General features: G+C 42.6%; 2 protein-coding genes across 6 annotated transcripts in view; one reads left to right on the forward strand and one right to left on the reverse strand.

Annotated features, from left to right (window-relative positions):
• The window catches only part of MTTP (microsomal triglyceride transfer protein), a 28342-nt gene extending 25039 nt beyond the window's left edge, over positions 1-3303 (reverse strand). The window contains exon 1 of the mRNA XM_051789726.1: positions 3118-3303. Coding sequence (XP_051645686.1) covers positions 3118-3178 — 61 coding nt within the window. The 5' untranslated portion in view covers positions 3179-3303. The remainder of the gene's footprint in view (positions 1-3117) is intronic.
• A 3509-nt stretch (positions 3304-6812) lies between these two features.
• TRMT10A (tRNA methyltransferase 10A) lies at positions 6813-18107 on the forward strand. Of its 5 annotated transcripts, none has more exons than XM_051789794.1 (8): positions 6813-6909; positions 8001-8304; positions 9332-9494; positions 11374-11445; positions 11910-11984; positions 12951-13100; positions 14196-14301; positions 15670-18107. In XM_051789794.1, exons 2-8 carry the CDS (start codon positions 8084-8086, stop codon positions 15834-15836), a joined length of 954 nt encoding a protein of 317 aa, XP_051645754.1. In that variant the 5' UTR covers positions 6813-6909; positions 8001-8083; the 3' UTR covers positions 15837-18107. The 5 variants fall into 5 exon arrangements, with proteins under 5 accessions (XP_051645754.1, XP_051645756.1, XP_051645753.1 ...); XM_051789796.1 differs by lacking the exon at positions 6813-6909 and adding an exon at positions 6919-6988; XM_051789793.1 differs by lacking the exon at positions 6813-6909 and adding an exon at positions 7022-7372.
• The last annotated feature ends 1327 nt before the right edge of the window (positions 18108-19434 follow it).

Genomic DNA, 19434 nt, shown 5'->3' on the forward strand with positions numbered 1-19434 from the left:
CCTTCCACTGCTCACTTAGATGCCATAGCAGCAGCTTGAGGTCAGCTTCAAAGAGCTTTCCCTGAGCAAAACATCCACTCCACCAAGTTCGGTCTCCAAGTTGTGTAAATCGGCAAAGATACACAGAACTAAACTGACTTATACTTTACGCCAGCTAAAGATGTGGTGCAGTAAATTTGGTAATCGGAGGGGGAGCAGCCTGTTTGTGAGAGGCCAAAGCTGTAAGTATCGATTTTTTTTTTCATGGAGGCTAAAGGATTAATGTTGGCACAATGGGGCTCTTCTGGTTTTGCATGTCTGGTGTGTCTGGTTCAAAACAAAATGATCAAGGGGCATACAACCCTTCCTTCAGGTTTACTGTGAATTTCCTAGCCACTTCCCCAATTCCACTCACTCCTACCAACTCTGAAGCTACCTTGCCCTCGAGAGCAGAGGGTACTCAGTGCCTGCCCAGAGATAGCTGTGCCTTTCATGGACAACCCTGGTTCCTTGCAGTACCTTGGAGCTAGTTGCTTCCTGGTTCAAAATGCCCTTCATTTGCAGCAGAAACAGCAGTGTAAATGACCTAGTATTGGCTGAGATTTTATGAACACTGCCCACTAGGTGCACTTTAAACACAGAGGGTGACACAGTCCCATCTACAGATAAAAAGTGAGGGAAGAAAAATTATCTGGGTGCTGAGAAACAAGTGTCTTATTAAGTTAAGGTGGGTGTTGTGGATTTACTTGCTCTCTGTTTTCAGTTAAAAGCACCTTTCACCTGTTCTCTTCCTTTCCCCACAACTGAACCCATAAATCTTTTTTTCTTTTCTTTTGCAAGAGTTCCTTTGCTCTTCCTCCCTTTTAGCATTTGCTTGTCCCCACATACAAATGAGCTGTTCCCTCCTAAAGGAAACAGACAGGAAAATGGTGCAGCAGCTTCTTGCCAGTGTCATGGAAGAAATTAATAATCGCAAAGTATTGCTGGGAGCTAGAAGAATATTAGTTTCTGAAAGCTTTCACCATTTTGTACACGGAAAACATTGCAAGAGCCAGCACAGAAGACACCTTTAGTTGCAAGACTGGTGTCACTGATGGGAAAAGGTAAGCCAGCAGTGGATACTGATAAGAGAAGCAGCAAGGATGAGGCAGTATTGAAAGCAGCCCCAAGGAGTTAGCACTTACTCCAGTAGAAATGGGGAAGCCAAGAGAGATAACTGAATAGCATGGTCAGGTTGAGAGGCAATGGTAGATGAGAGACAGAGACACAGCTTCACTGACCAGAACCAGTATTCAAAACAGTGTAAGTAAATTTTCATGCCATCTGTCACAAAGAAAACACAGGTACTATTTTAAGAGGAATATTCCTACACATTTCTGATTGAAACTTTTCTTAGTAAAAAACCCCCCCTTTAGAAGATCTTCCCTTTGTATTCAGCACAGCACTGGAATCCTTGCTGCCTGTACAGCCATTGACATTTCAGCTGATGCCAAGTGTCCCACCAGCTGAGAGGGGAGGAGAGACGGACATACAGATTGCAATCGGCCATGGTCTCTTGGGGTCAGAAGTGCTTGCTTTCAAGGTGGAGTGCATAACACATAGTTTGACTAGTAATGTTAAGTGTCTGTCATTAAGGGTAACATGCCAAGTCTATAATTAAATCATGATACTGTATAATACAGAAGGTTATACTGCATGAGTAGAGACAGCTGTCAAGTCCTGTGCCTTTTATTAATACATATGGCATGCACAGCATGTGTGTCTCTAACTACTTGCTAGCTCTACCCTCATAAATCATATTTGCCACTGTCTCTGATACTGGATAGCTTTAAAAAGCAAACCCCATCTGCTTCTTTGAAAACGCTTTGCAAGTGGAACTGCAGTAGGAAGGTTTCATGTGTGCTGATCTACCTGACTTGAAAAGAATAATGCTTCAGTATTTCCAAAAGGCAGCATTGTCTGGTTGAAAGGGAGAACACATCCAAATACCAGCTCTGTTACTGAGACCCTAAGTGGCCTTTGGGCCAGTAATTTAGCTCTCAATCTCTCCGCATAGAGAGAGAAGAGACCTGGCAGAGCTGAAGGGTGATAACTAATTAAAGAGAAAATGCTTGCTTAGTACCCTGGGGATGTAAACCAAATACTACTTCACATCAAGAAGCTTTGCTTAATTGACATGAAGGAGAAGCTGGAAACACCAAACACCAGAAATGTGGCACACTGATATCTAGCCATAAATGGTACTTGGCAGTCTCATGAAACAGACTCACAGGTAGAGGCACTGCCTGCAAATCTCTCCACTTCATAACTCCTGTTGAAAGAGGGTATAGAGGCAGGGAGGAAGGTTGCTGCTCCATGCTTACACAGATACAGGGTCCTGGATCCCCTGCAGGGAGCAGGAGGTGGCACCGCTGAGAGCACCTCTACAGCCTTTTCAACAGCTTAACCTAGGATGTCCCCCCTGCTCCTCATCAGGATGAGGACATCTAAAAAGTAAAAACTCAGCTCATGTTTTAAGGTTGCTGTTCCTCTAAATTTAATGTGAGGTTGTACATGAAGAATCACTACTATAGACACCTTTCCTTGCCTGGCATTGCTGAAGTGAGCAGTCTAAGATTCCATACCCTTGACTTTGACAGGACACTTGAATAAAGCCTTGCTCACAGGGGTTCTGCAAACATCCAGATTTTCAAGACTTACCACAGAGCAAGCTTCTCATGAAATTAACAGGATGCTTGTTACTGACTTTCAGTGGTAGCTGAATCAACTGCCCAGAAGCTGAAACCAGGAGAGCCCTGAGCACTTCCTGGCTCTGCGCCACCAGAGCACTCTGTGTGTTTAACTTTTGAGCGTGTGAACAGTCCCTTTCAAGTTGGTGCCCCCACAACATGTCCTGATTAAGCAAGGTTAAGATCCCTGGTCTCCTGGCTCACACTGCTGGCCCCGTGCACCTGAATACATTGTCTCCTTCATCACTTCTGCTGAGATGAATGCCACAAGTGCTTAAACCTAACTACTAAATGCATTTCACATCACTCAAGGATGGCTGAGTAAAGTTGATAATTTTTGATGCAAAACAGACCTGCATACACACACTTTGCTGAGGCAAAAGCTGAATCAAGCCCAGTACAGACCTACCTTTAACAGAGGCTGAGTAGGTGGAAATGATGCAAAGGAATAGCACAGTAAGAAGAATCATGCTGGACTCTGCCGAGCTCCTGACTGCAGCATGAAGTGTGAGAGCCTCCAGGAACTGAGCTGCTGAGTGGAGGGGAGCTTGCAGAGAGAGCCACCAACTCGGCCACACTGTTTATCTAGATGTAGTAAAGGTCAGATTCCAAATTCCACACTCAGGTACTAAGTTCATGAAAGGACTTCCAGTTAATTATTAAGAACTAAGGTAACTGGCGGTTTCTACCCCATTTTATCGATCACCTCGGCTTTCATTTTTGGATACTGAGCCGACACAGACACACTTCTAAGTAGGGGAGCCCACCTCCAGTCCTGGAAGAACCAGCAGATTCTGCCACCACTCCTCTCCCTGAACGAAAGGGCATTTTGTCACTTCTCAGTGATGAGTACTCGCTTGGCAGGGTCTGAGAGCAGGGCAAACCAAGCCATGCTTCACACCCCTATTTTCCTCTTTTCTTATGCTCACTTCACCACCTCCCCTGATATGCCTCTGGCTGACTAACCCACATTGCTTCCCTGCTTCCTCTGAGGGTAAATCCCATGCCATCTTGCACTAAGCCCCATGGCCACAGGGCTCACTAAAGGATCTCTTTTAGGTGTCACTGGGGCAAGTGTCCCATGGGCCAAACCCCCATGTTTCTTGGCACAGCATGGGTGTCACATCCTGTGAGGGGGGCACGCCTCTCTCCCAGCATATGAAGCCTCCTCAGCTCTGCGAGAAGGGAGGATCTGCTCCTACTTATAGAGCCATCACCACACCCTTCCACTCCACTTCCACAGGCTACTTTAGCAAGACTTCAATCTACAAACACTCCAAATGGAAAAGTGCCACCCCAGGCTGCATTTAGCTGCTCCCAATGGGCCACTTCTGCCACCAGATCCTCTGTATTAATAAGGGATCATGGTAAAAGAGAAGTTGAACACCATGTATGTCAATCATCGCCCAGCAGTGGGAAACAACTGGTCCATGCCAATGCTTCTCCCTCGTGTTCATCTCTCTGCACCTTGTGGAAGTTCCCCCTGGAAATATTCCTGTGTTTTGTGTGTGCGTGTGCACATGAGAAGGAGATTAGGAAACCCTAGGGTCTGCTACTGCTTATTCACCATTTGTGGTTATTTACGCTGCTTCCCCAGCGCAGGCTGTGACACACTCCTGAATTCAAAGGACTGAGGCAGAGGACTTCAGCTAATCCTTTTGTTGCATTTAGTAAACAATGAGCTTGCCACACTTTCAGTGCTTTCTTGAAAAAAATAAGGACCCAATCTTACTGCAAAACCAGCTCTGGTTAGAGGGAGACTAAAGGTATGGATCCAGATTTGGAAATGCAGCATTGACACTTCTCCAAAGGAGGAGTTGATGTTGGTCTGAAATCTGGACAAGAGAAACTGTCCTCTTCTTATGCTCTCGGAACACAGGAAATTTATTTCTTCCTTGAAAGAAAGTAATTTTTAAAAAAGGCTCTCTTAGACACTAGAATATCAGAGACAGATCCCCTGCTGATGTAAATCGCCATATCTTTTTGGACACCACTGTAGTGGTGCCAATTACAGAACTAAGGATACAAGCATCATATAGAGAAATAGAGTACATACATTGTCACACGCATAAATGTTTATACACCCATATGCATTTCCACAACACAGACTTGGAATGTTCTTCAAATGTCTTAAGAAAAGACATTTAACTGAGCCTCGCCTCAGTTACGGCTGGAGTTAATCAGCAGTGACTTCCTTTAAGTGAGATTACACCAGTGAAACAAGTGTTGCGCCCACCAAAGTCCACACCACGCAGAGGTTGCAGGATCAGCCCCCAATGTACGTTTCACGCCATGCTGGCATATGTGCTGGGGTCAAAGTGTTTCTTTTGCTGCACATTTTCCAGAGTCCAAACTATATCTTTATACAACCTAATAAAACTAATGAGGTTTCCTCCCAAGTTCTGAGGCCAACAAAATGTTTCTGTCTTCTCTTCACAAGCGACAGCATCAAGATCTTGGTTTTCAACTCAAACCTTCGGATATGTGCACCAAAGTACCCGTGTTCATCTTCACCCTTCAGCTGGTGCCTGTGTGCCCCAGCTCCCAGTGTTTGGCTGAATAAGACTGCCCCATTTCTGCTATAATGTGGGGTTGGAGATGCCCAGCCATGTCACTGGCCAAAGGTGGGTTATGACTGTCACTTGCACCCTAAGCCCCTCCTCAAGAGTGCGGCAGTCAGACCTGGCCCACAGAGAATAATGTCTGTGTCCACACCTGAGCCTCCTGAGTATCTTTTTTCTTCTCTCCATTCTCTGCCCCTTGACCTGCAGTTTTAAGCTTTGGGGTGTTCAGTTCTTTCTGTTGCTGGGGGGGACAGTGACTCACCATTTCGATGAGCATCCTGAAAAAGTCATGTTAAGGCTCTATCAAAGTAATGAAATTCAGACAGACAGCTCTTTCTCAATATTTGCAACTGCTCAGGTCTTCATTTGGCTTTGTCACCACTTGGCACTTGGCAGACTTCAGAAAACATTGCATTACCCTGTGTCAGTGTCTGAGGGCATTGGGGTCTGGATTAGCGGCACTGACGCTTTGCAAAGTGCAGTATGAGAAAAGCAAAATGCGTAAGCAGTTTCTTCATTCTAAGAAAAAGCACACTTATTATGTGAATTTGTCAGATGTCTTTAGCTTTTTTTTAAAAAAGCAAGCAAGCAAATGAGTTTATATTGGTAACTCATATGCAGCCTTTCAACGACCAGAAGAGAATGAAGGATTATCCATGACAGTGGAGCATTTGGACTTGTGTGATGCTGGCGTGTCAAGATAGATATTAATAGTAACACGAGTGAGGTTTTAAATAGACCCTAGCAAATGCAAATCTAGCTATTTTTAAAGTCATGTACAGAATAGGAATCACAAATTAAATCAAGTATTACAGCAAATACTGCATTCCAACAGCAGTTAAAAGGTCAGTGTCTTACTATAGTGACACCGTACAATTTTGTGACTTCAACACAGCTGTAGTAAACCTGAAACCAGCACTAAAACTGTAAGAGTGTGTATATCTGGAACCAATGAAACCTGAGACAAACACTGATGCAGATGAAAAGGGTATTATGGTAGTGCACACTCGTGTGTTTGCTAACTTTGTGTGCCTCGTTAACCAGGGGCAAACAGATATCCACATACTTGGGCTGCCCAAAATATATTGTTCTCATAGAACACAATCCCAGTCTCCAGAACTGACTCCTCTAATAGGGCAGCATTCTTCCATGGAGTTATGTGGAGGCAAAAGCACGCTGCCCTTCGCTGGGTATTGACACTGGAGTTTAAAAAGCTCATTGTCGGTGGCCTTTAAAAACAGGAAGCCCGGAAGCGAGCACCCTTTTTCAGGGGCCTGGGAGAACGCGGCACTGCCGGGGGGACCCCTGGGGCTCGAAATCCGCCCTGAGGAATGCCACCGGTTAAAAATACTCGGCTGGCCCCTGCGTGAACTCAGCGTGACCATCAAAACCATCGGACAAAACCGAGGTTTTCCTGCTTTTCGCTGCCCGGATCCCCTCGGAGCATCCCCTCACGGACGCACGCAGCAGCAGCGCCAGCCCCCGCCGCCAGGGGCGCCCCGCCCGCCGCGCTCACGTGACCGCCGCCCGGCGCCCGCCGGGACCCGGAGGCGTGGCGGGCGCGCACGCGCCTGCGCGTGAGGGGGCTGCGGCTCCGCCCCCTCCCCGCGCCCGGGCGTGCGCGGGGCGGCTCGCGGGTACGTTGCGGCCCCTCGGGGGAGCGCGGGGGGAGCAGGGAACATGGCGGCCCCCAGGGGCCCGCGCGGCGCGGCGCGGGTACGGCTCACCGCCGCCTGTCGGGGGGGGACACGGCCCTCCCGGGCGCTGTGGCCGGCCCTGTGCAGCTATGAGGGACTTACTGCGTGTCTAGATACAGATACACGTGTGTGCATATGCCTGTGTCTGTGCGCCTGTGTACGCGCACACAGGTGTACGCGCAGCGCTCGGCGTCCGCACGCCCTCAGACGGGGAAGTCGGAGTGTGTCAGCGGAAACGCCGCTGGTTCTGTGGTGCTTTGTGTGTCTCCTGGCTCTGCTGTCCCTGCAGGAGCCGGAGGGTTGCTGTTTTCTGCCGGATGTAGGTGCGGCGTTCTGCGGCGAAGTGGTTACCTTTGGAGAGTTATGTGGGTGTCGAGCGCAGGGGAGCTGCTAGGATGGAAAAGTAATGCTTGCCATTGTAATTGTAATTGGTTTGATCACAGAATGTTTTGCTGAGTAACAGTCTGTCCCCTTGCTGTGTTTGTCCAGTGACAGTGGCAAGCCTCTGTCACTGTGCAGTGTCTTCGGTTTTCAAAAGAAATAAAAATTAATTTTGAAGGAGTACAGCACGTTCACACTTTTTTCCCCAAAAAGAATGGCTTCGGTGCCTTAAAAATTACATTTCTCTAAGATGCTGCCATAGTTACATCGTAAGATACCTCTTTAATTTTTTTCTGTTTGTGAATTTGAGAACAGTTTGTGTACACGTACTGGTACTGCTATTTTTTTTTCTTTTACATTAGATTCAGTTTGATTCCCTACTTTTATGCAGTTGTGTTTTCACAAAATTTTTACTTGGAAACTATTGACTAGTTGCAGATGTGGCAGGCAGAGTTTTAGACTATCTGAATGCAGGTCATAATCTCTGTAGTATTTTCTATGTTGCTGTTTGCAGAGGAACTAACATAGCTTTAAACAAACAAAAAAGGCCTCTTATTATTTTTCTTTATTCAGGTTTATGGTAGGTGTTGAATGATACTTGTTCTAATTGACCTCGTTAATAACACTCATACAATTGTTTTGTTTCCTAGAGAATTGGTGAGCAGAAAGCTTTCTTTTAGTGAAATATTTAGCTCATGCTGAGAAACAAGTCAGAAAACCCGGCCAAAAGCTAATGTCATCCGAAACACCAACACACAGTCCAGAGGTGCCAATGGAAAATACCCTTTTCCCTGAAGTTCCTGATGTGGAAGGAAAGGTGAAGTCAAATGACAGTCCAGTAGAGAGACAGGAGGCAGGCTTAGAAAAGGAAGAGTGCTCTGAGCCCATGTCCAAAAGACAAAGGAAGAAGTTATTGAAGCAGAAACAGTGGGAGGAACAAAAAGATCTACGGAGGTATGGTTTGCAAAATAGCTTTCCTAGGTTCACATGTAATGTTTAGTGCTAATAATAATGATGTGTCATCAGAATTTTCTGGTAAATGGCTTTAGCAAATCAAGGCAGTTGAACCAGTTTTCTCCCACACCAGGTTTAAAGCAGTAGCCGCAGGCTACTCCATCAACACTTGAAGAGGCTGTAAAGGTAAGCATCCCCTCTTCTTATTAGAAGTGTTCCTCAGCTTGGAGATGTCAGGAGGTATTCAAACATGCACGGTTTTGATTTGTCAGAGGGGAGAGATAACCTGTGCCCTTGTTCCCTTCTGCGTGGGCTGCACCCTCTTTCCCAGGTGGTGTCACACTTGGTGAATCTTACTAAGACAGTGAACAAAAGCAAATACTTTTGACATGTGAAATGCAGTCCTGTAAGTTATGTTGATTTACAGTCTGTTAGAATAGTTTCGAAAGATGATCTGCTGTTCTGTTGTGTTGAGAGAAAGTGTATCTGCCAATGAGCTGATGGTGGTTTATCCTTGTCCTGCTGACTGCAAGGTGTTCCTTCCCAAGGCAGCGGCTGTTGCTGTCTTTGAAATGTGATCTCCCAACTGCCCACTCCCATCAGGAGACTGGGAAGGAACAATTGCTTCAGAAGCTTTTTGGAAAACTGTTCAGTGAAAGAGGATGTAAATTGCCTTCCACATTCTGATTCCGATACTGTGATTTTTGTCAATCTTTTTGTTAATTCTTTTATGAGACTTGACTCAGAGCATGGACTCCTTAAATCCATGAGACTCCCAGTAGTGAGTTCATTGAATTTGTGTCAGATGCCTGTCTTTGTAGGTACATACAGAACTTCACAAAGATGGGGGTGTGTTTCGTGCTGGTCTCAGCCTAATACAAACGCAGGCAACATTTAACAAGTTTAAACTACTGCAGTCACAGGACAACCACCTTGGTCTTAGAAGTCTGCATTTGTGTGCATAACATGCACCTCAGCACATTTGGCAGCACTTTTTGAGGATTGATTTGTTTGTTTGTTTATTTAGGCAGAAACGAAAAGAAAAACGCCAGAAGAGAAAACTGGAACGTCAGTCAAAATTGGATTCCAGTAATGAAGGGAATGACAGAAAGTGCATGCGCAGGGAAGTTGTTCCTAGCACACTTCGCCTCATTGTGGACTGCAGCTTTGATGACCTGATGGTGTTAAAGGTAAAAGGAACTTACCCATCACTGAGAGGTTCTCCAGTGACAGTTCTGATGCAATGTCAGAGCGCAAAAACTGGAGAGCTGCTTGCAGGGCACAGTTAGCAGGCTTCACATTGTGGTGGCTCCCAGACCTGCTTATGTCAGTTGCAGAATTTTTTAGGCTTTGGGCCATACTTTATGTAAGTTTGCCAGAGATTCTGTTTGCCTACATGGGGATGCAGTAAATTGATTTGATTCCAAAAGCAGAAATATAGAAAGAGTTTATGCCAGGTGTTCACCATGACATTGGATGCGCTTCTACCTCAAAATGGTTTTGCTAAAAGGGACTGCAAATGCCACATGCAGTTGCTTTCTCTTTCAAAGTGGTCATGAGGATCCCAACCCTCTTAGTAAGTGTCTGTGGAAATTAAGATTTTGACTATTGTGACGATAGTGGGCTTGTTCTCACAGTCACACAAGAGGTAATTGGGACAGGAGGACACTCTTCAGCCCATCTCTAAAGTTATCTTAGATAAGGATGAAAGAACAGGTGCAATGATCAGCAGGATAGATAAATATGGGGAAGATCAGTGGGATACCCAGCCACAGGTCAAGATGCTTGGTGTGGTGTTTTGAGAAGAAAGCACCTCTAACTATACTAGGAAAGTTAACCTGCAGCCTCCTGTAAGAGTGCAGCCTTTGGTGTCTGAGGCAGACATCATGACTCCCTGTGCCCGAGCCCTTCTGCTGCCGCCAGGACTTCACTGCCCTGTAAGAGCTTGAATTCCAGCTTTTGCACAGCCTGTCTGGCTGCTTGGGGAGTGTAATGCAGAGCATGTGTAGCACTAATGGAGCCTAGTGCCACTCACCACAGAATTTTGGGGAAGCTCCAGTTGGCTTTTTGGAACTTTGTTCCCTGAGGAGCCTTTCAGCAGTGCCCCAGAAGAGAGCAGAGGACCCCCTTGATAGTTTCAGAGATGCTGACCAGATGTTTCCTGCTGACTTCATCCTTTGTGAAACACATTTCCTTCCTTAGGCAGAGCTCCATTAGGCCTGATATAAAAACTGGCACCTCTGCAGATGTTAAGGAAGGGTGAAGTGCACTGTAGGTGACAATGGTTGTGGTCTTTATCAGTAAGGTAAATTAGAGGCTTTCTCTAGTGTCTGTAAAACTTATGTTGCAATATTTTCACAGGTCTAGTTTATTTGAAATCCTTTGAAGATAAAAAATATCAAAGCATTATAATGATGTTTCTTTCTAAAATAGGAATTGATTATATTTATAAAACGCTACTTTTGAGACACTGAGAATAAAACTGTGTAATGTACCTTACAAAAGCCATAATTGGCTCAAAAATAAGTCTGCTGCATTTTAAATAGTAATAGTTTAGCTGTTGTCCTAGGACATCCAATTTGTCAGTCAAAATACTGGAACCAGACACTAGGTTATTTGTATTGTTCTGGGGTTCTTCAGGTTAATTATGCATAATTAATTTTCTTAAATATAAACTGTATGTTCTCAAGATTTTCCCATGGGTTAAAGACTGAGTATTGTCACAGCGATAGATCTGTTTGATTCCTCAGATTAATTTTGTCTGTTATAACATATAATTAAATATCTGTAATGTTTGTTTTGGGCTTTTTTCCTAGAATAATGCAAATCACATATACAGAGGTGTCTAAGTACACTTGTATGGGAAGATGTGTGTGTTTTCTTGCCAACATAATCCCTGCACAGTGACTGTTTCTTCTGTCAGGATTTGATGTCCGCACTCTCTCAGTAGTCACTTTTGCCAGTTAAAAGCTTCCTTTTTCTCTCTTTAGCTTCTGACTGGCTCATGGTAAAGCATTTTGTGATGGTCTGTATGAAGGACTAAGTAAAAACAAATTATGTTGTGTACAGGATGTTAAGAAGCTTCACAAGCAGATTCAGAGATGTTATGCAGAAAACCGCAAGGCATTTCATCCTGTGCAGGTATGTTTAAACAAACTGACTGCTGCCATTTACCAAACATATGAGAAGGGGTGAGAACTGTAGTAGAAAAAAAATATTTGAGCTGCCTCTTTTTAATAAGAAAATTACTTCTATTTTAACAGATTAAATTCCAACCCATGTAAATAAAAATCCCCATATATATGAATAAGTATGTGTGTGCAGGTGAAGATACTGGAGTGTGCCTCTAAGGTCTTGTTGATACTCAGTTTTATCTGTGTCAGATTAAAAAAAAAAAGTGAGTTCAAATGCATACTTGTCTTTTAAATGTATCACTAACTGTATGAATATGGTCCTAGTATCAATTCCATCTAAAAAATATTAAAAGATTTAGCTAATAGTTAAGGGTAGAAAAAGTCTTATATAGTTAAGGGTAGACAGAGAGACATAGATTGTGGCATATTAACATTTTTGTATTTTGTACCTCTTTTTTGTTCTGTTTGAAGTTTTACTTGACCAGCCATGGTGGACAGCTGAAGAGCAACATGAATGAAAATGACAAAGGATGGGTGAACTGGAAGGTGAATAATTGAGTATTTCTGTAAAAAAGGAAAACAAAATCTTGATTGTAGTTGCTAACTAGATTGTTAGTTGTGAAGAGCGTTTGCTTTTTCCATGTGGGTTTTTCTAACACATAAGAGCAATGGCATATTGGAAATAGTGTAGCTCTTTCTGCTTTTTAATTGATTTAACTTGCATAAGCCAAAGACTGCTTATCTTGACTCTATATTTGATTTTTGCTTGGAAAACTACACACATATCTGTTTTCACCTGCTTTTATTGAACAAATTTCATTCCCTGATAGACAAAGCAAGGCTGCTTGATTTAGGCAGTTCTGACAGTCATCTGTCTTGACAGTGCTCTTTTTTTCTTGGCCAAAATAATACTTTGAATATCAGGATGCTTTCATCACATTGCCTCTCAGTATTGAAGTGTTCTTTAGAGAGGAAGCTTGTCTAATGGTCAAACTCACGTTGGTTTTCCTTGTAATTCCCTGTTAAACCACTGCTTCAACAACATCAAAGGAAGAGCACTCTGCATAAATAAAACCAGACCTATTTTCAGCATTTCTTGTGCAATAGCTGCTTTGCAGCAGCATAGCATAAACCTCTCTTAGCGAACAGTTAACGTGAACTAAGGATTTACTTCTGATTTCACTTTTTTTGGAAAGGTGAACTGGAAAATTACTTGGATCCTTAGGAGAAATATGCTCACATTTGAAGGGAATCGCAGGAACTTTAAGGATTTGTAAGGTTCTTTGGAGGTTTCAGAAAATTTCCTGTTGATTTTCACAAGTCAGTGCCATAGGGACTGGATTGTTTTTGCAGAAATCAATGTGCAGTGTGATACACCCTTAAACATGAATGAGGGACGTGGAATGACCACAATTCTATTGGATTTATTTTTGCTGGTCCCATTTAGGTCTGTAAAGCTTGGCCAGCAGTTTATCTGTTGAATGTAACTTCTTTTAACTACCTTTTTTTGAGGACATCCAAATTAGAACAGAGCACTACAGTGAGCTAATAAAGAAAGAAGACCTAGTATATCTTACCTCAGATTCCCCAGATGTTCTCAAAGAGCTTGATGAGAAGAAAGCCTATGTGATTGGAGGACTGGTGGATCACAATCACCACAAGGTAAACCGTGGATCTGTTTCTTTATAGCTTTTTTCTGTTTTAGCACCTTGTTGGACATAAACACTGTTGTTTCTACACTAACAAAATAAATAATAAGAAAACTTCTTGAAAAAAAGACTTAAAAAAATTTTAGAAGAAATTTGAAAAAAAGCTTTTGTGGTAGCAGTGGCTTGTGTTCCAGAATGCAGGCATGCTGGGCTTTTTTGGACTTTATCTTTTCATTTTAAATATAGGAATGGAATTAATAACACTGCTCAGCTTACTGAGAGCCATAGTTTCAGACAGAAGGGTTTGGTTTCCATTAATGCACTTGCAAGTGTACGTGCATGCTTGGATGCCCACATGCCCAAATATAGATGAACAGCAGCACTTGCATCTTGGGTGTCTTTTTTTAATAAGTTTGCTTCTCAGGAGAACTTGGCTGAGTAATACACATGCCTCAGAGATCTAGTTCCATACCTGTACATGGGATCGTGCTGTGGGGACCTGGAATATCATAGAGAATGCAGCTGGGAAACTGCTGTTACTACTTTAATATTTTGGTGGGGTGCTAAAAAAAGGGATGTCTCTTCGACAGCGCTTAGTCCAGTGAAAGGCTGGGAGGGAGCTGAAGCAGATCCTTTACATAGACTTTGTGATATAGAGTGTTTACACAATTCTAAAGACTTTTTTTGCCCACCTTGGGCACAGGAGTTTTCAGGTATAAGAAAGCAAGCAAAATTTCTTTATCCTTTACTCTTCCTCTGCAAAAATACACAGTGACTGCAATGTGAGTAACGTTGTACTTAAGCATAAGCTCACCTTTAAAACAGTCCGTGGCTGACTTGTTCTAGAGCTGCAGCTGCATGAAGTTTTATTTACAATCCTTTAGACCATTGGTCACAGTGTGACGTATGCAGAAAGTAGTGAGTTTTCCAAAAGGTAGCCCTTTTGAGGCAGATAACCAGGTAAATTTCTTTTTGCAACTGTCTTCTAAAGCAAGATCATGGCAGCACCAGTAAAACTCTTGTCAGAAAATTATACTTGTAATAAATCTGCATGGGCTGATCCAGAATGGTGATTCTGAATGCACTCATTTAGGTGTCTTTCCCACAGGGAATAACTTACAAAAAAGCTGTAGAGCAAGGCATTGGTCATGCACAGCTCCCACTCAGAAACTTTGTCAAGATGAACAGTCGGAAAGTGTTAGCCGTCAATCATGGTAAGTTTTAAATCATAAAATAATGACATTGTTGTAGAATATACCTGTGATATTTACAGTTTGAACCCTTAAACTGTGCACTGCAGTGCAGGTACCTCAACCTTGTTTTATTATGTTGATATTGCCTTTGGGATACAATAATTGCCCTGACCTTAATTTAACTATATTATAGAAATAGTTAAATGTAAATGATGGTGTCTTAGCCACTCAGGAGTGCACCTCCTATCCTGTTGGCTTTTCTCATGAATACTTGTGGCATTCTTATCATCCTGGTCTTGTTTCCAGGCTTAATGTATAAGTGTTGGAAATTATTCCATGTATTTCATGTCAGGGGAGAATACATGTTTGTAATGTTTTCACCTCCTTAGACAGCTTTGTTCAGCAGCAACTGCCTCGGTACCTGTAGACTCACCACAGCTGGTATCACTGGTACTCAGTCTGCTGAGCTTTCATAACTTATTTTTACCTGATTTGCTGGTTCTGATTGAAGCATTCGATTGCTTAACCAAGTCTTGAATTCCACTCCTTTTAAACTTCCAGTTTTATTACTAGATCATTTTTCAGTGTCAATAAACAAAAATACATGTAAAATGGAACCTGCTCAGATCTTTATGGAAATTTTTGACATGGTGTCAAAGGCTTTTTTGTGTCCCACTGCACATTATTTTATTTTATCTTACCTTGCTTTTTTCCAAGTTGTATTTTTTTTATGTAACACATTGCTCAATGATACCTTTGTTTTCTTAAAGTGCTGTTGATTGGTGAGGTGTATTTTTCCATGATAATAAAGAGTACTTAAACATAGAGGAGACTATAGTATGTCACTGGACTTAAAAATTACCAAACCCCATATATTTGTAAGATTTTACATGTTTCTAAAACTTGATCTTAAACTGTTGCTTTATATAGAAAGAAAAAAGCTAATGATAGGAGTTTTTAGGAAGACTTTGGGCTGTCTGTGTGTTAGGGAGGGGTCAAAATCTTTCTTAAAGTGTATCCACAGCAGTATTCCTGTCAAACATGGGGAAGCATTGGTGCCTGTATACAAGGCACTGGTGAGACCTGAAGTATTGAGGGGGAGCATTTCTCTGTCTCTGAAAGAAATGGCTTGAAAATTGGAGCTACTGCAGAAAAGCAGTGCTGTGGGTACTGTCACACAACTGGAGACTCAGATCGCACTTGGCTTTAGGCTGCAGCAGTAGCAGAATTGCCTTGTCTGCCCCTGGCTGCACTTCATCAGCTCCACTGGGAAGATGCCACAACAGGATGCACCTGAGCCTCTGGATGGGATGGATTTGGGGGTGTGTTCCTATCAGCAGTTCATTTATCTCCCTGTAAGAGAGCTGATGGGTTTTCTTGATGTTGCAGTGTTTGAGATCATCCTTGCCTACCTGGAGAAGAGAGACTGGAAGGAGGCCTTTTTCAGTGTCCTACCACAGAGGAAAGGGGCTGTTCCTCTGGGAGAAGCCAATGATTCATCCAAACATGCTCTGTCTGGAAAAGAAGATGAAGACAATGACTCGGACAGTGACTAGGCTTTAGAAGGAGATAATGGGAAAGATGCAACACACAATTCATGGGATAAATCTGGGACGTGAAGGAGTTACACTCCAAAGACCATCTGCTGTCTTTGTAATACTGAATTGTCTCAGTGCTCGGTAGTTCCATAGTTTGCCTAAAGCTGTTTGTGTACATGAAGGGTAAAGTTAAATGCAGTTTTTTACCCTGAAACTTCAATATTGTTAGCTTTAAGAAAAAAAAAGAAATGAATGGCAAATGTAGCATTTCTTTTTCCCAAGGGAGCTGTTTAATTTAATTTTTTAATATTACTTTTTTATACATACAAATTTGGGTGTAATAGCCAAGAGCATTAGTAGTTACTATTTTAATGTATGCATTCTTCTCCATTTCTACTCTAAATTTGCTTAAAAGCAATTAATGACAAGCGTTCCTGTGACCCCAAAACCTGCACCACTAGTGCCTGTTGCAAAGTGTGCACGAACACTCAAAACAAACAAACAAACAAACATTGTAATTTTCTTGAACTTCTCAACACACAGTTGCAATCAACTGAACTGCCCAGTTTGTATATTGTGTTTAGTTAGGTGGGGTCAATAGATGAAATATGAGTGTGGGGTTAAGGCAGTGCTTACACTTGAGCTTGAGTGGGATGGGTGTCAGCACAGATGCCAGTCATGTGCCTTGGTTGGCACATATTTTAGGCCAACTAACGCATACACAATAAACAGAGACAAATCACTATACTGTTTTATAGTACGAAAAGACAAGGAATTAGTTTTTGATAACAGGAATAAATATTTACATGGAATGCTCTCAGACATCTCTTAAAGAAATGTCCTTCTTTGAACCAGCTTCAGCTGCACAGTTAACAAAAGTGTAGAAAAACATGGAGGGAAGTTCTCTGCTTCACTGTGCTCTCCTCAAGGAAGATCAGCTCTGACATGCTTGTCTAACCAGGCCTCTCAGACCTCTGAGGTGATGGTGCCACACCATCTCCAAGCAATTTTTGCTCTCTGTGCCCAGAGAAATTTTTTTTTGAAGTGTAATTTGAATCTGCTTTGTTTCAGCTTAGGTAGATTTGTTCCCTGGCCATGATGGATTTGAGGAATAGGACATGACAAAAGAAGCTGCACAGAAGCTCTAGAAGAACGTGATCCCTGTGTTTTCCCACCAGGTGTCATTGCTGTGCTTAGGAAAGCTCTGGTTTTCATCACTAAGCTTTGTGAAGTTCCAGTATTGCCTGGACTATTGCTTAACAATCCTGAGCAGCTTCTGAACAGCAGAATACAGCCGGAGATCTTTATACCTGTCTAGTGAAACATTAGAAAGGCAATAAAGAAGGTATGGTTCAATGAATCTGAAAAGAAAATGTCGGAAAATATGAAAGGGGTATGGCAGAAAGTCAAACGTTCAGGCACAAACGGGCAAACTTCTTTTAGTGGCATGCAGTGGGGAGGTCACAAGAAGATGCCATAAGAAAGCCTGTTGTCTTGTTCCACTGAGCCTCAACGCCCCTGGTTATGGTGGGATATGACAGAGAGAACAGATTTCTGAAGTCGTGCAGCATTCATCTGCATCTGTGTTGTGGCAATTTCCCAAACACTGCATTACTGCAGGTTAGTGTACTGTCCCCCTGCTTGTCCTTTTCCTGGATTCAGGTGAATTTGTCTGTGATTTGGTTTCCACATGTCCCATGTTGTACATGCTCGTTGACTCCTTGCTTGCTTATGGAGCAGTAGTGTTTGATTCTAGACACGACTCTGCAGGAGGGCACCTGAATGTTTTGAGTGGAAAAAAGCCTCTCTGAATGCCCCCATCTTAGAGGTTTTGGTCAAGAAGTTGACCACTGACGGTGCTTTTTGCAGTGCAAGCTGGCATACTGCACAGGGGTGCAGCTGCTGAGGGGATCCACAGTGACCAGTTATTCTGAAAAACCGTATCATCACCTGGGCTCAGGGTAGCTGCAGGAGTGGCATTCCTAAAGTCCTTAGAGCTTGAGGATAAGCTCAAGGACATTTGAAGAGTTCCAGCGTTTCTTTGACTTAAACAGAACTTTAGATTGCTTGGGCTGTGTTGTAGATCACACTGAAGATCATGGGTTCACCACACAGTTATTGGTGCTGGTTCATATTATGGTAAAGTATCCATTTACTCTGCAGGAGGTTTTAAAATAAGGTTTGAGTAAGCCCATATTCTTCTTGTCATAAGTTACTCTGAAAAGCAGAGATGGAGTTCCATGTAACTTCCAAATCTAAAGCTGAATAAACTTTGGCCCATCTTTGAAATGTGTAGCTTAATTGTCTCTCTCCAAGAAGGTGGCTGTATTAGCTGAGACAACAGCATCTACTACTGACAATCCTAAAGCCAAATAATAAAATGTTTGATTCATATTCATTCCCTTTTGCTCCATTTTTACTTCAAGTAGTGTAAGATGTGGGTTTTTTTCTTCTTGTTTGCCTTGTCTGGCTATTTTCAGAAACCTAAAAGGAAGAAAAGGCATTATTTTTAAAAGGGGTGTTCATACTTGATTCAGTAGATATTATTTTTTTCTTCAAAATAATACTTGCTCTAAACTCACACTTTCAGAACCATTGTTTAGCTAATTTGCAGCTTCCACCTTTGGCTTTTGTTCTTCAGCTTATTAAAATGAATAAGACATTGTCCCATGAGCATATGACTTAATTTCTGTGTGTTCTGGAAAGGTGTTCATATCTGGATGTCTTTGTTTACATTCTCACAAAACTGGATGCCATCATCCCATATGTGTTTAATTTAACTCCATTGCCTTGACATGCATATTTGTATAATGTCAGATATGACCCCTAAGCTTTTTGAAGAGCTTAACCTGCCTTGCCTGCAAGCTCTGAATCCTACCTGCTGCTCAGTTTTATCTCTGCTCTTCAATACAAATGAGCACCTGCAGTGTTTTGCGTACCTAATCTTCTGGACAACCTTAAATGTGCAGGTGGAAGAATACAGAAGGGTTGGAGCAGTCACAGCTTCTGTACTATGTAGAGTGAGACTTCAGAGATGTTGTTGGTTTTTTTCCTACCTACTACTGCCATGTGGATCCCAGAGCTGAATCCTTTGTGTTACCAAGCTCTGAACAAGAGACTCATAAAGAGTAACGTGAAAATTGCTATCACACAGTAGGAAAAAATGCTGAATTTTCAATTTCAACAGAATCGCTGTCTGAAAAGAAACATGCATCTACCTTGGTAAGCTTAAAAATTAGCAATGTAGATAAGGAGAAAGTAACCTAGTTTTAAAACTGCTTAAGTTTTAGCTAAAGCTAATATGTATTTTATAATCTGTAGGGCAGAGTGTATAGTTGCCACTAAAATCTATGATGCATAACTGCCCTTAAAGCTTCTTTTCTCTAAAGAGTTAAGTCACTTGAGCTGTGGTTCAAGTATTCTCCTGTTAAACTGAGTCAGGTTTGGTGCAGAAGAATTAATTTTATGTTAAAAGGAGGCTGTTTCTGAAACCCCTCGCTCTCTTACCTAGAGTCAACATCATGCATTGCTTCAGGAAAGCAAGCAGTGCAAGGCTGCTCAGCCCTGGTAGGAGTGAGGAGTGGGAAGCAGGTTGTAGTGCCTGTGAAGTGTCAGT

This window comes from Manacus candei, unplaced genomic scaffold (genome assembly GCF_025592945.1).
Source record: "Manacus candei isolate 608988 ecotype Guabito, Panama unplaced genomic scaffold, ASM2559294v1 h1tg000028l, whole genome shotgun sequence".
Lineage (NCBI taxonomy): Eukaryota > Metazoa > Chordata > Aves > Passeriformes > Pipridae > Manacus > Manacus candei.

What these genes read in the sequence shown, in the direction of transcription:
- TRMT10A (XM_051789794.1), top strand. Translation starts at nt 8,084, where the DNA reads ATGTCATCCGAAACACCAACACACAGTCCAGAGGTGCCAATGGAAAAT. An exon ending in TGGATCACAATCACCACAAG is followed by an intron (nt 13,101 to 14,195) that starts GTAAACCGTGGA and finishes TCTTTCCCACAG; the next exon opens with GGAATAACTTACAAAAAAGC. An exon ending in AGTGTTAGCCGTCAATCATG is followed by an intron (nt 14,302 to 15,669) that starts GTAAGTTTTAAA and finishes TTGATGTTGCAG; the next exon opens with TGTTTGAGATCATCCTTGCC.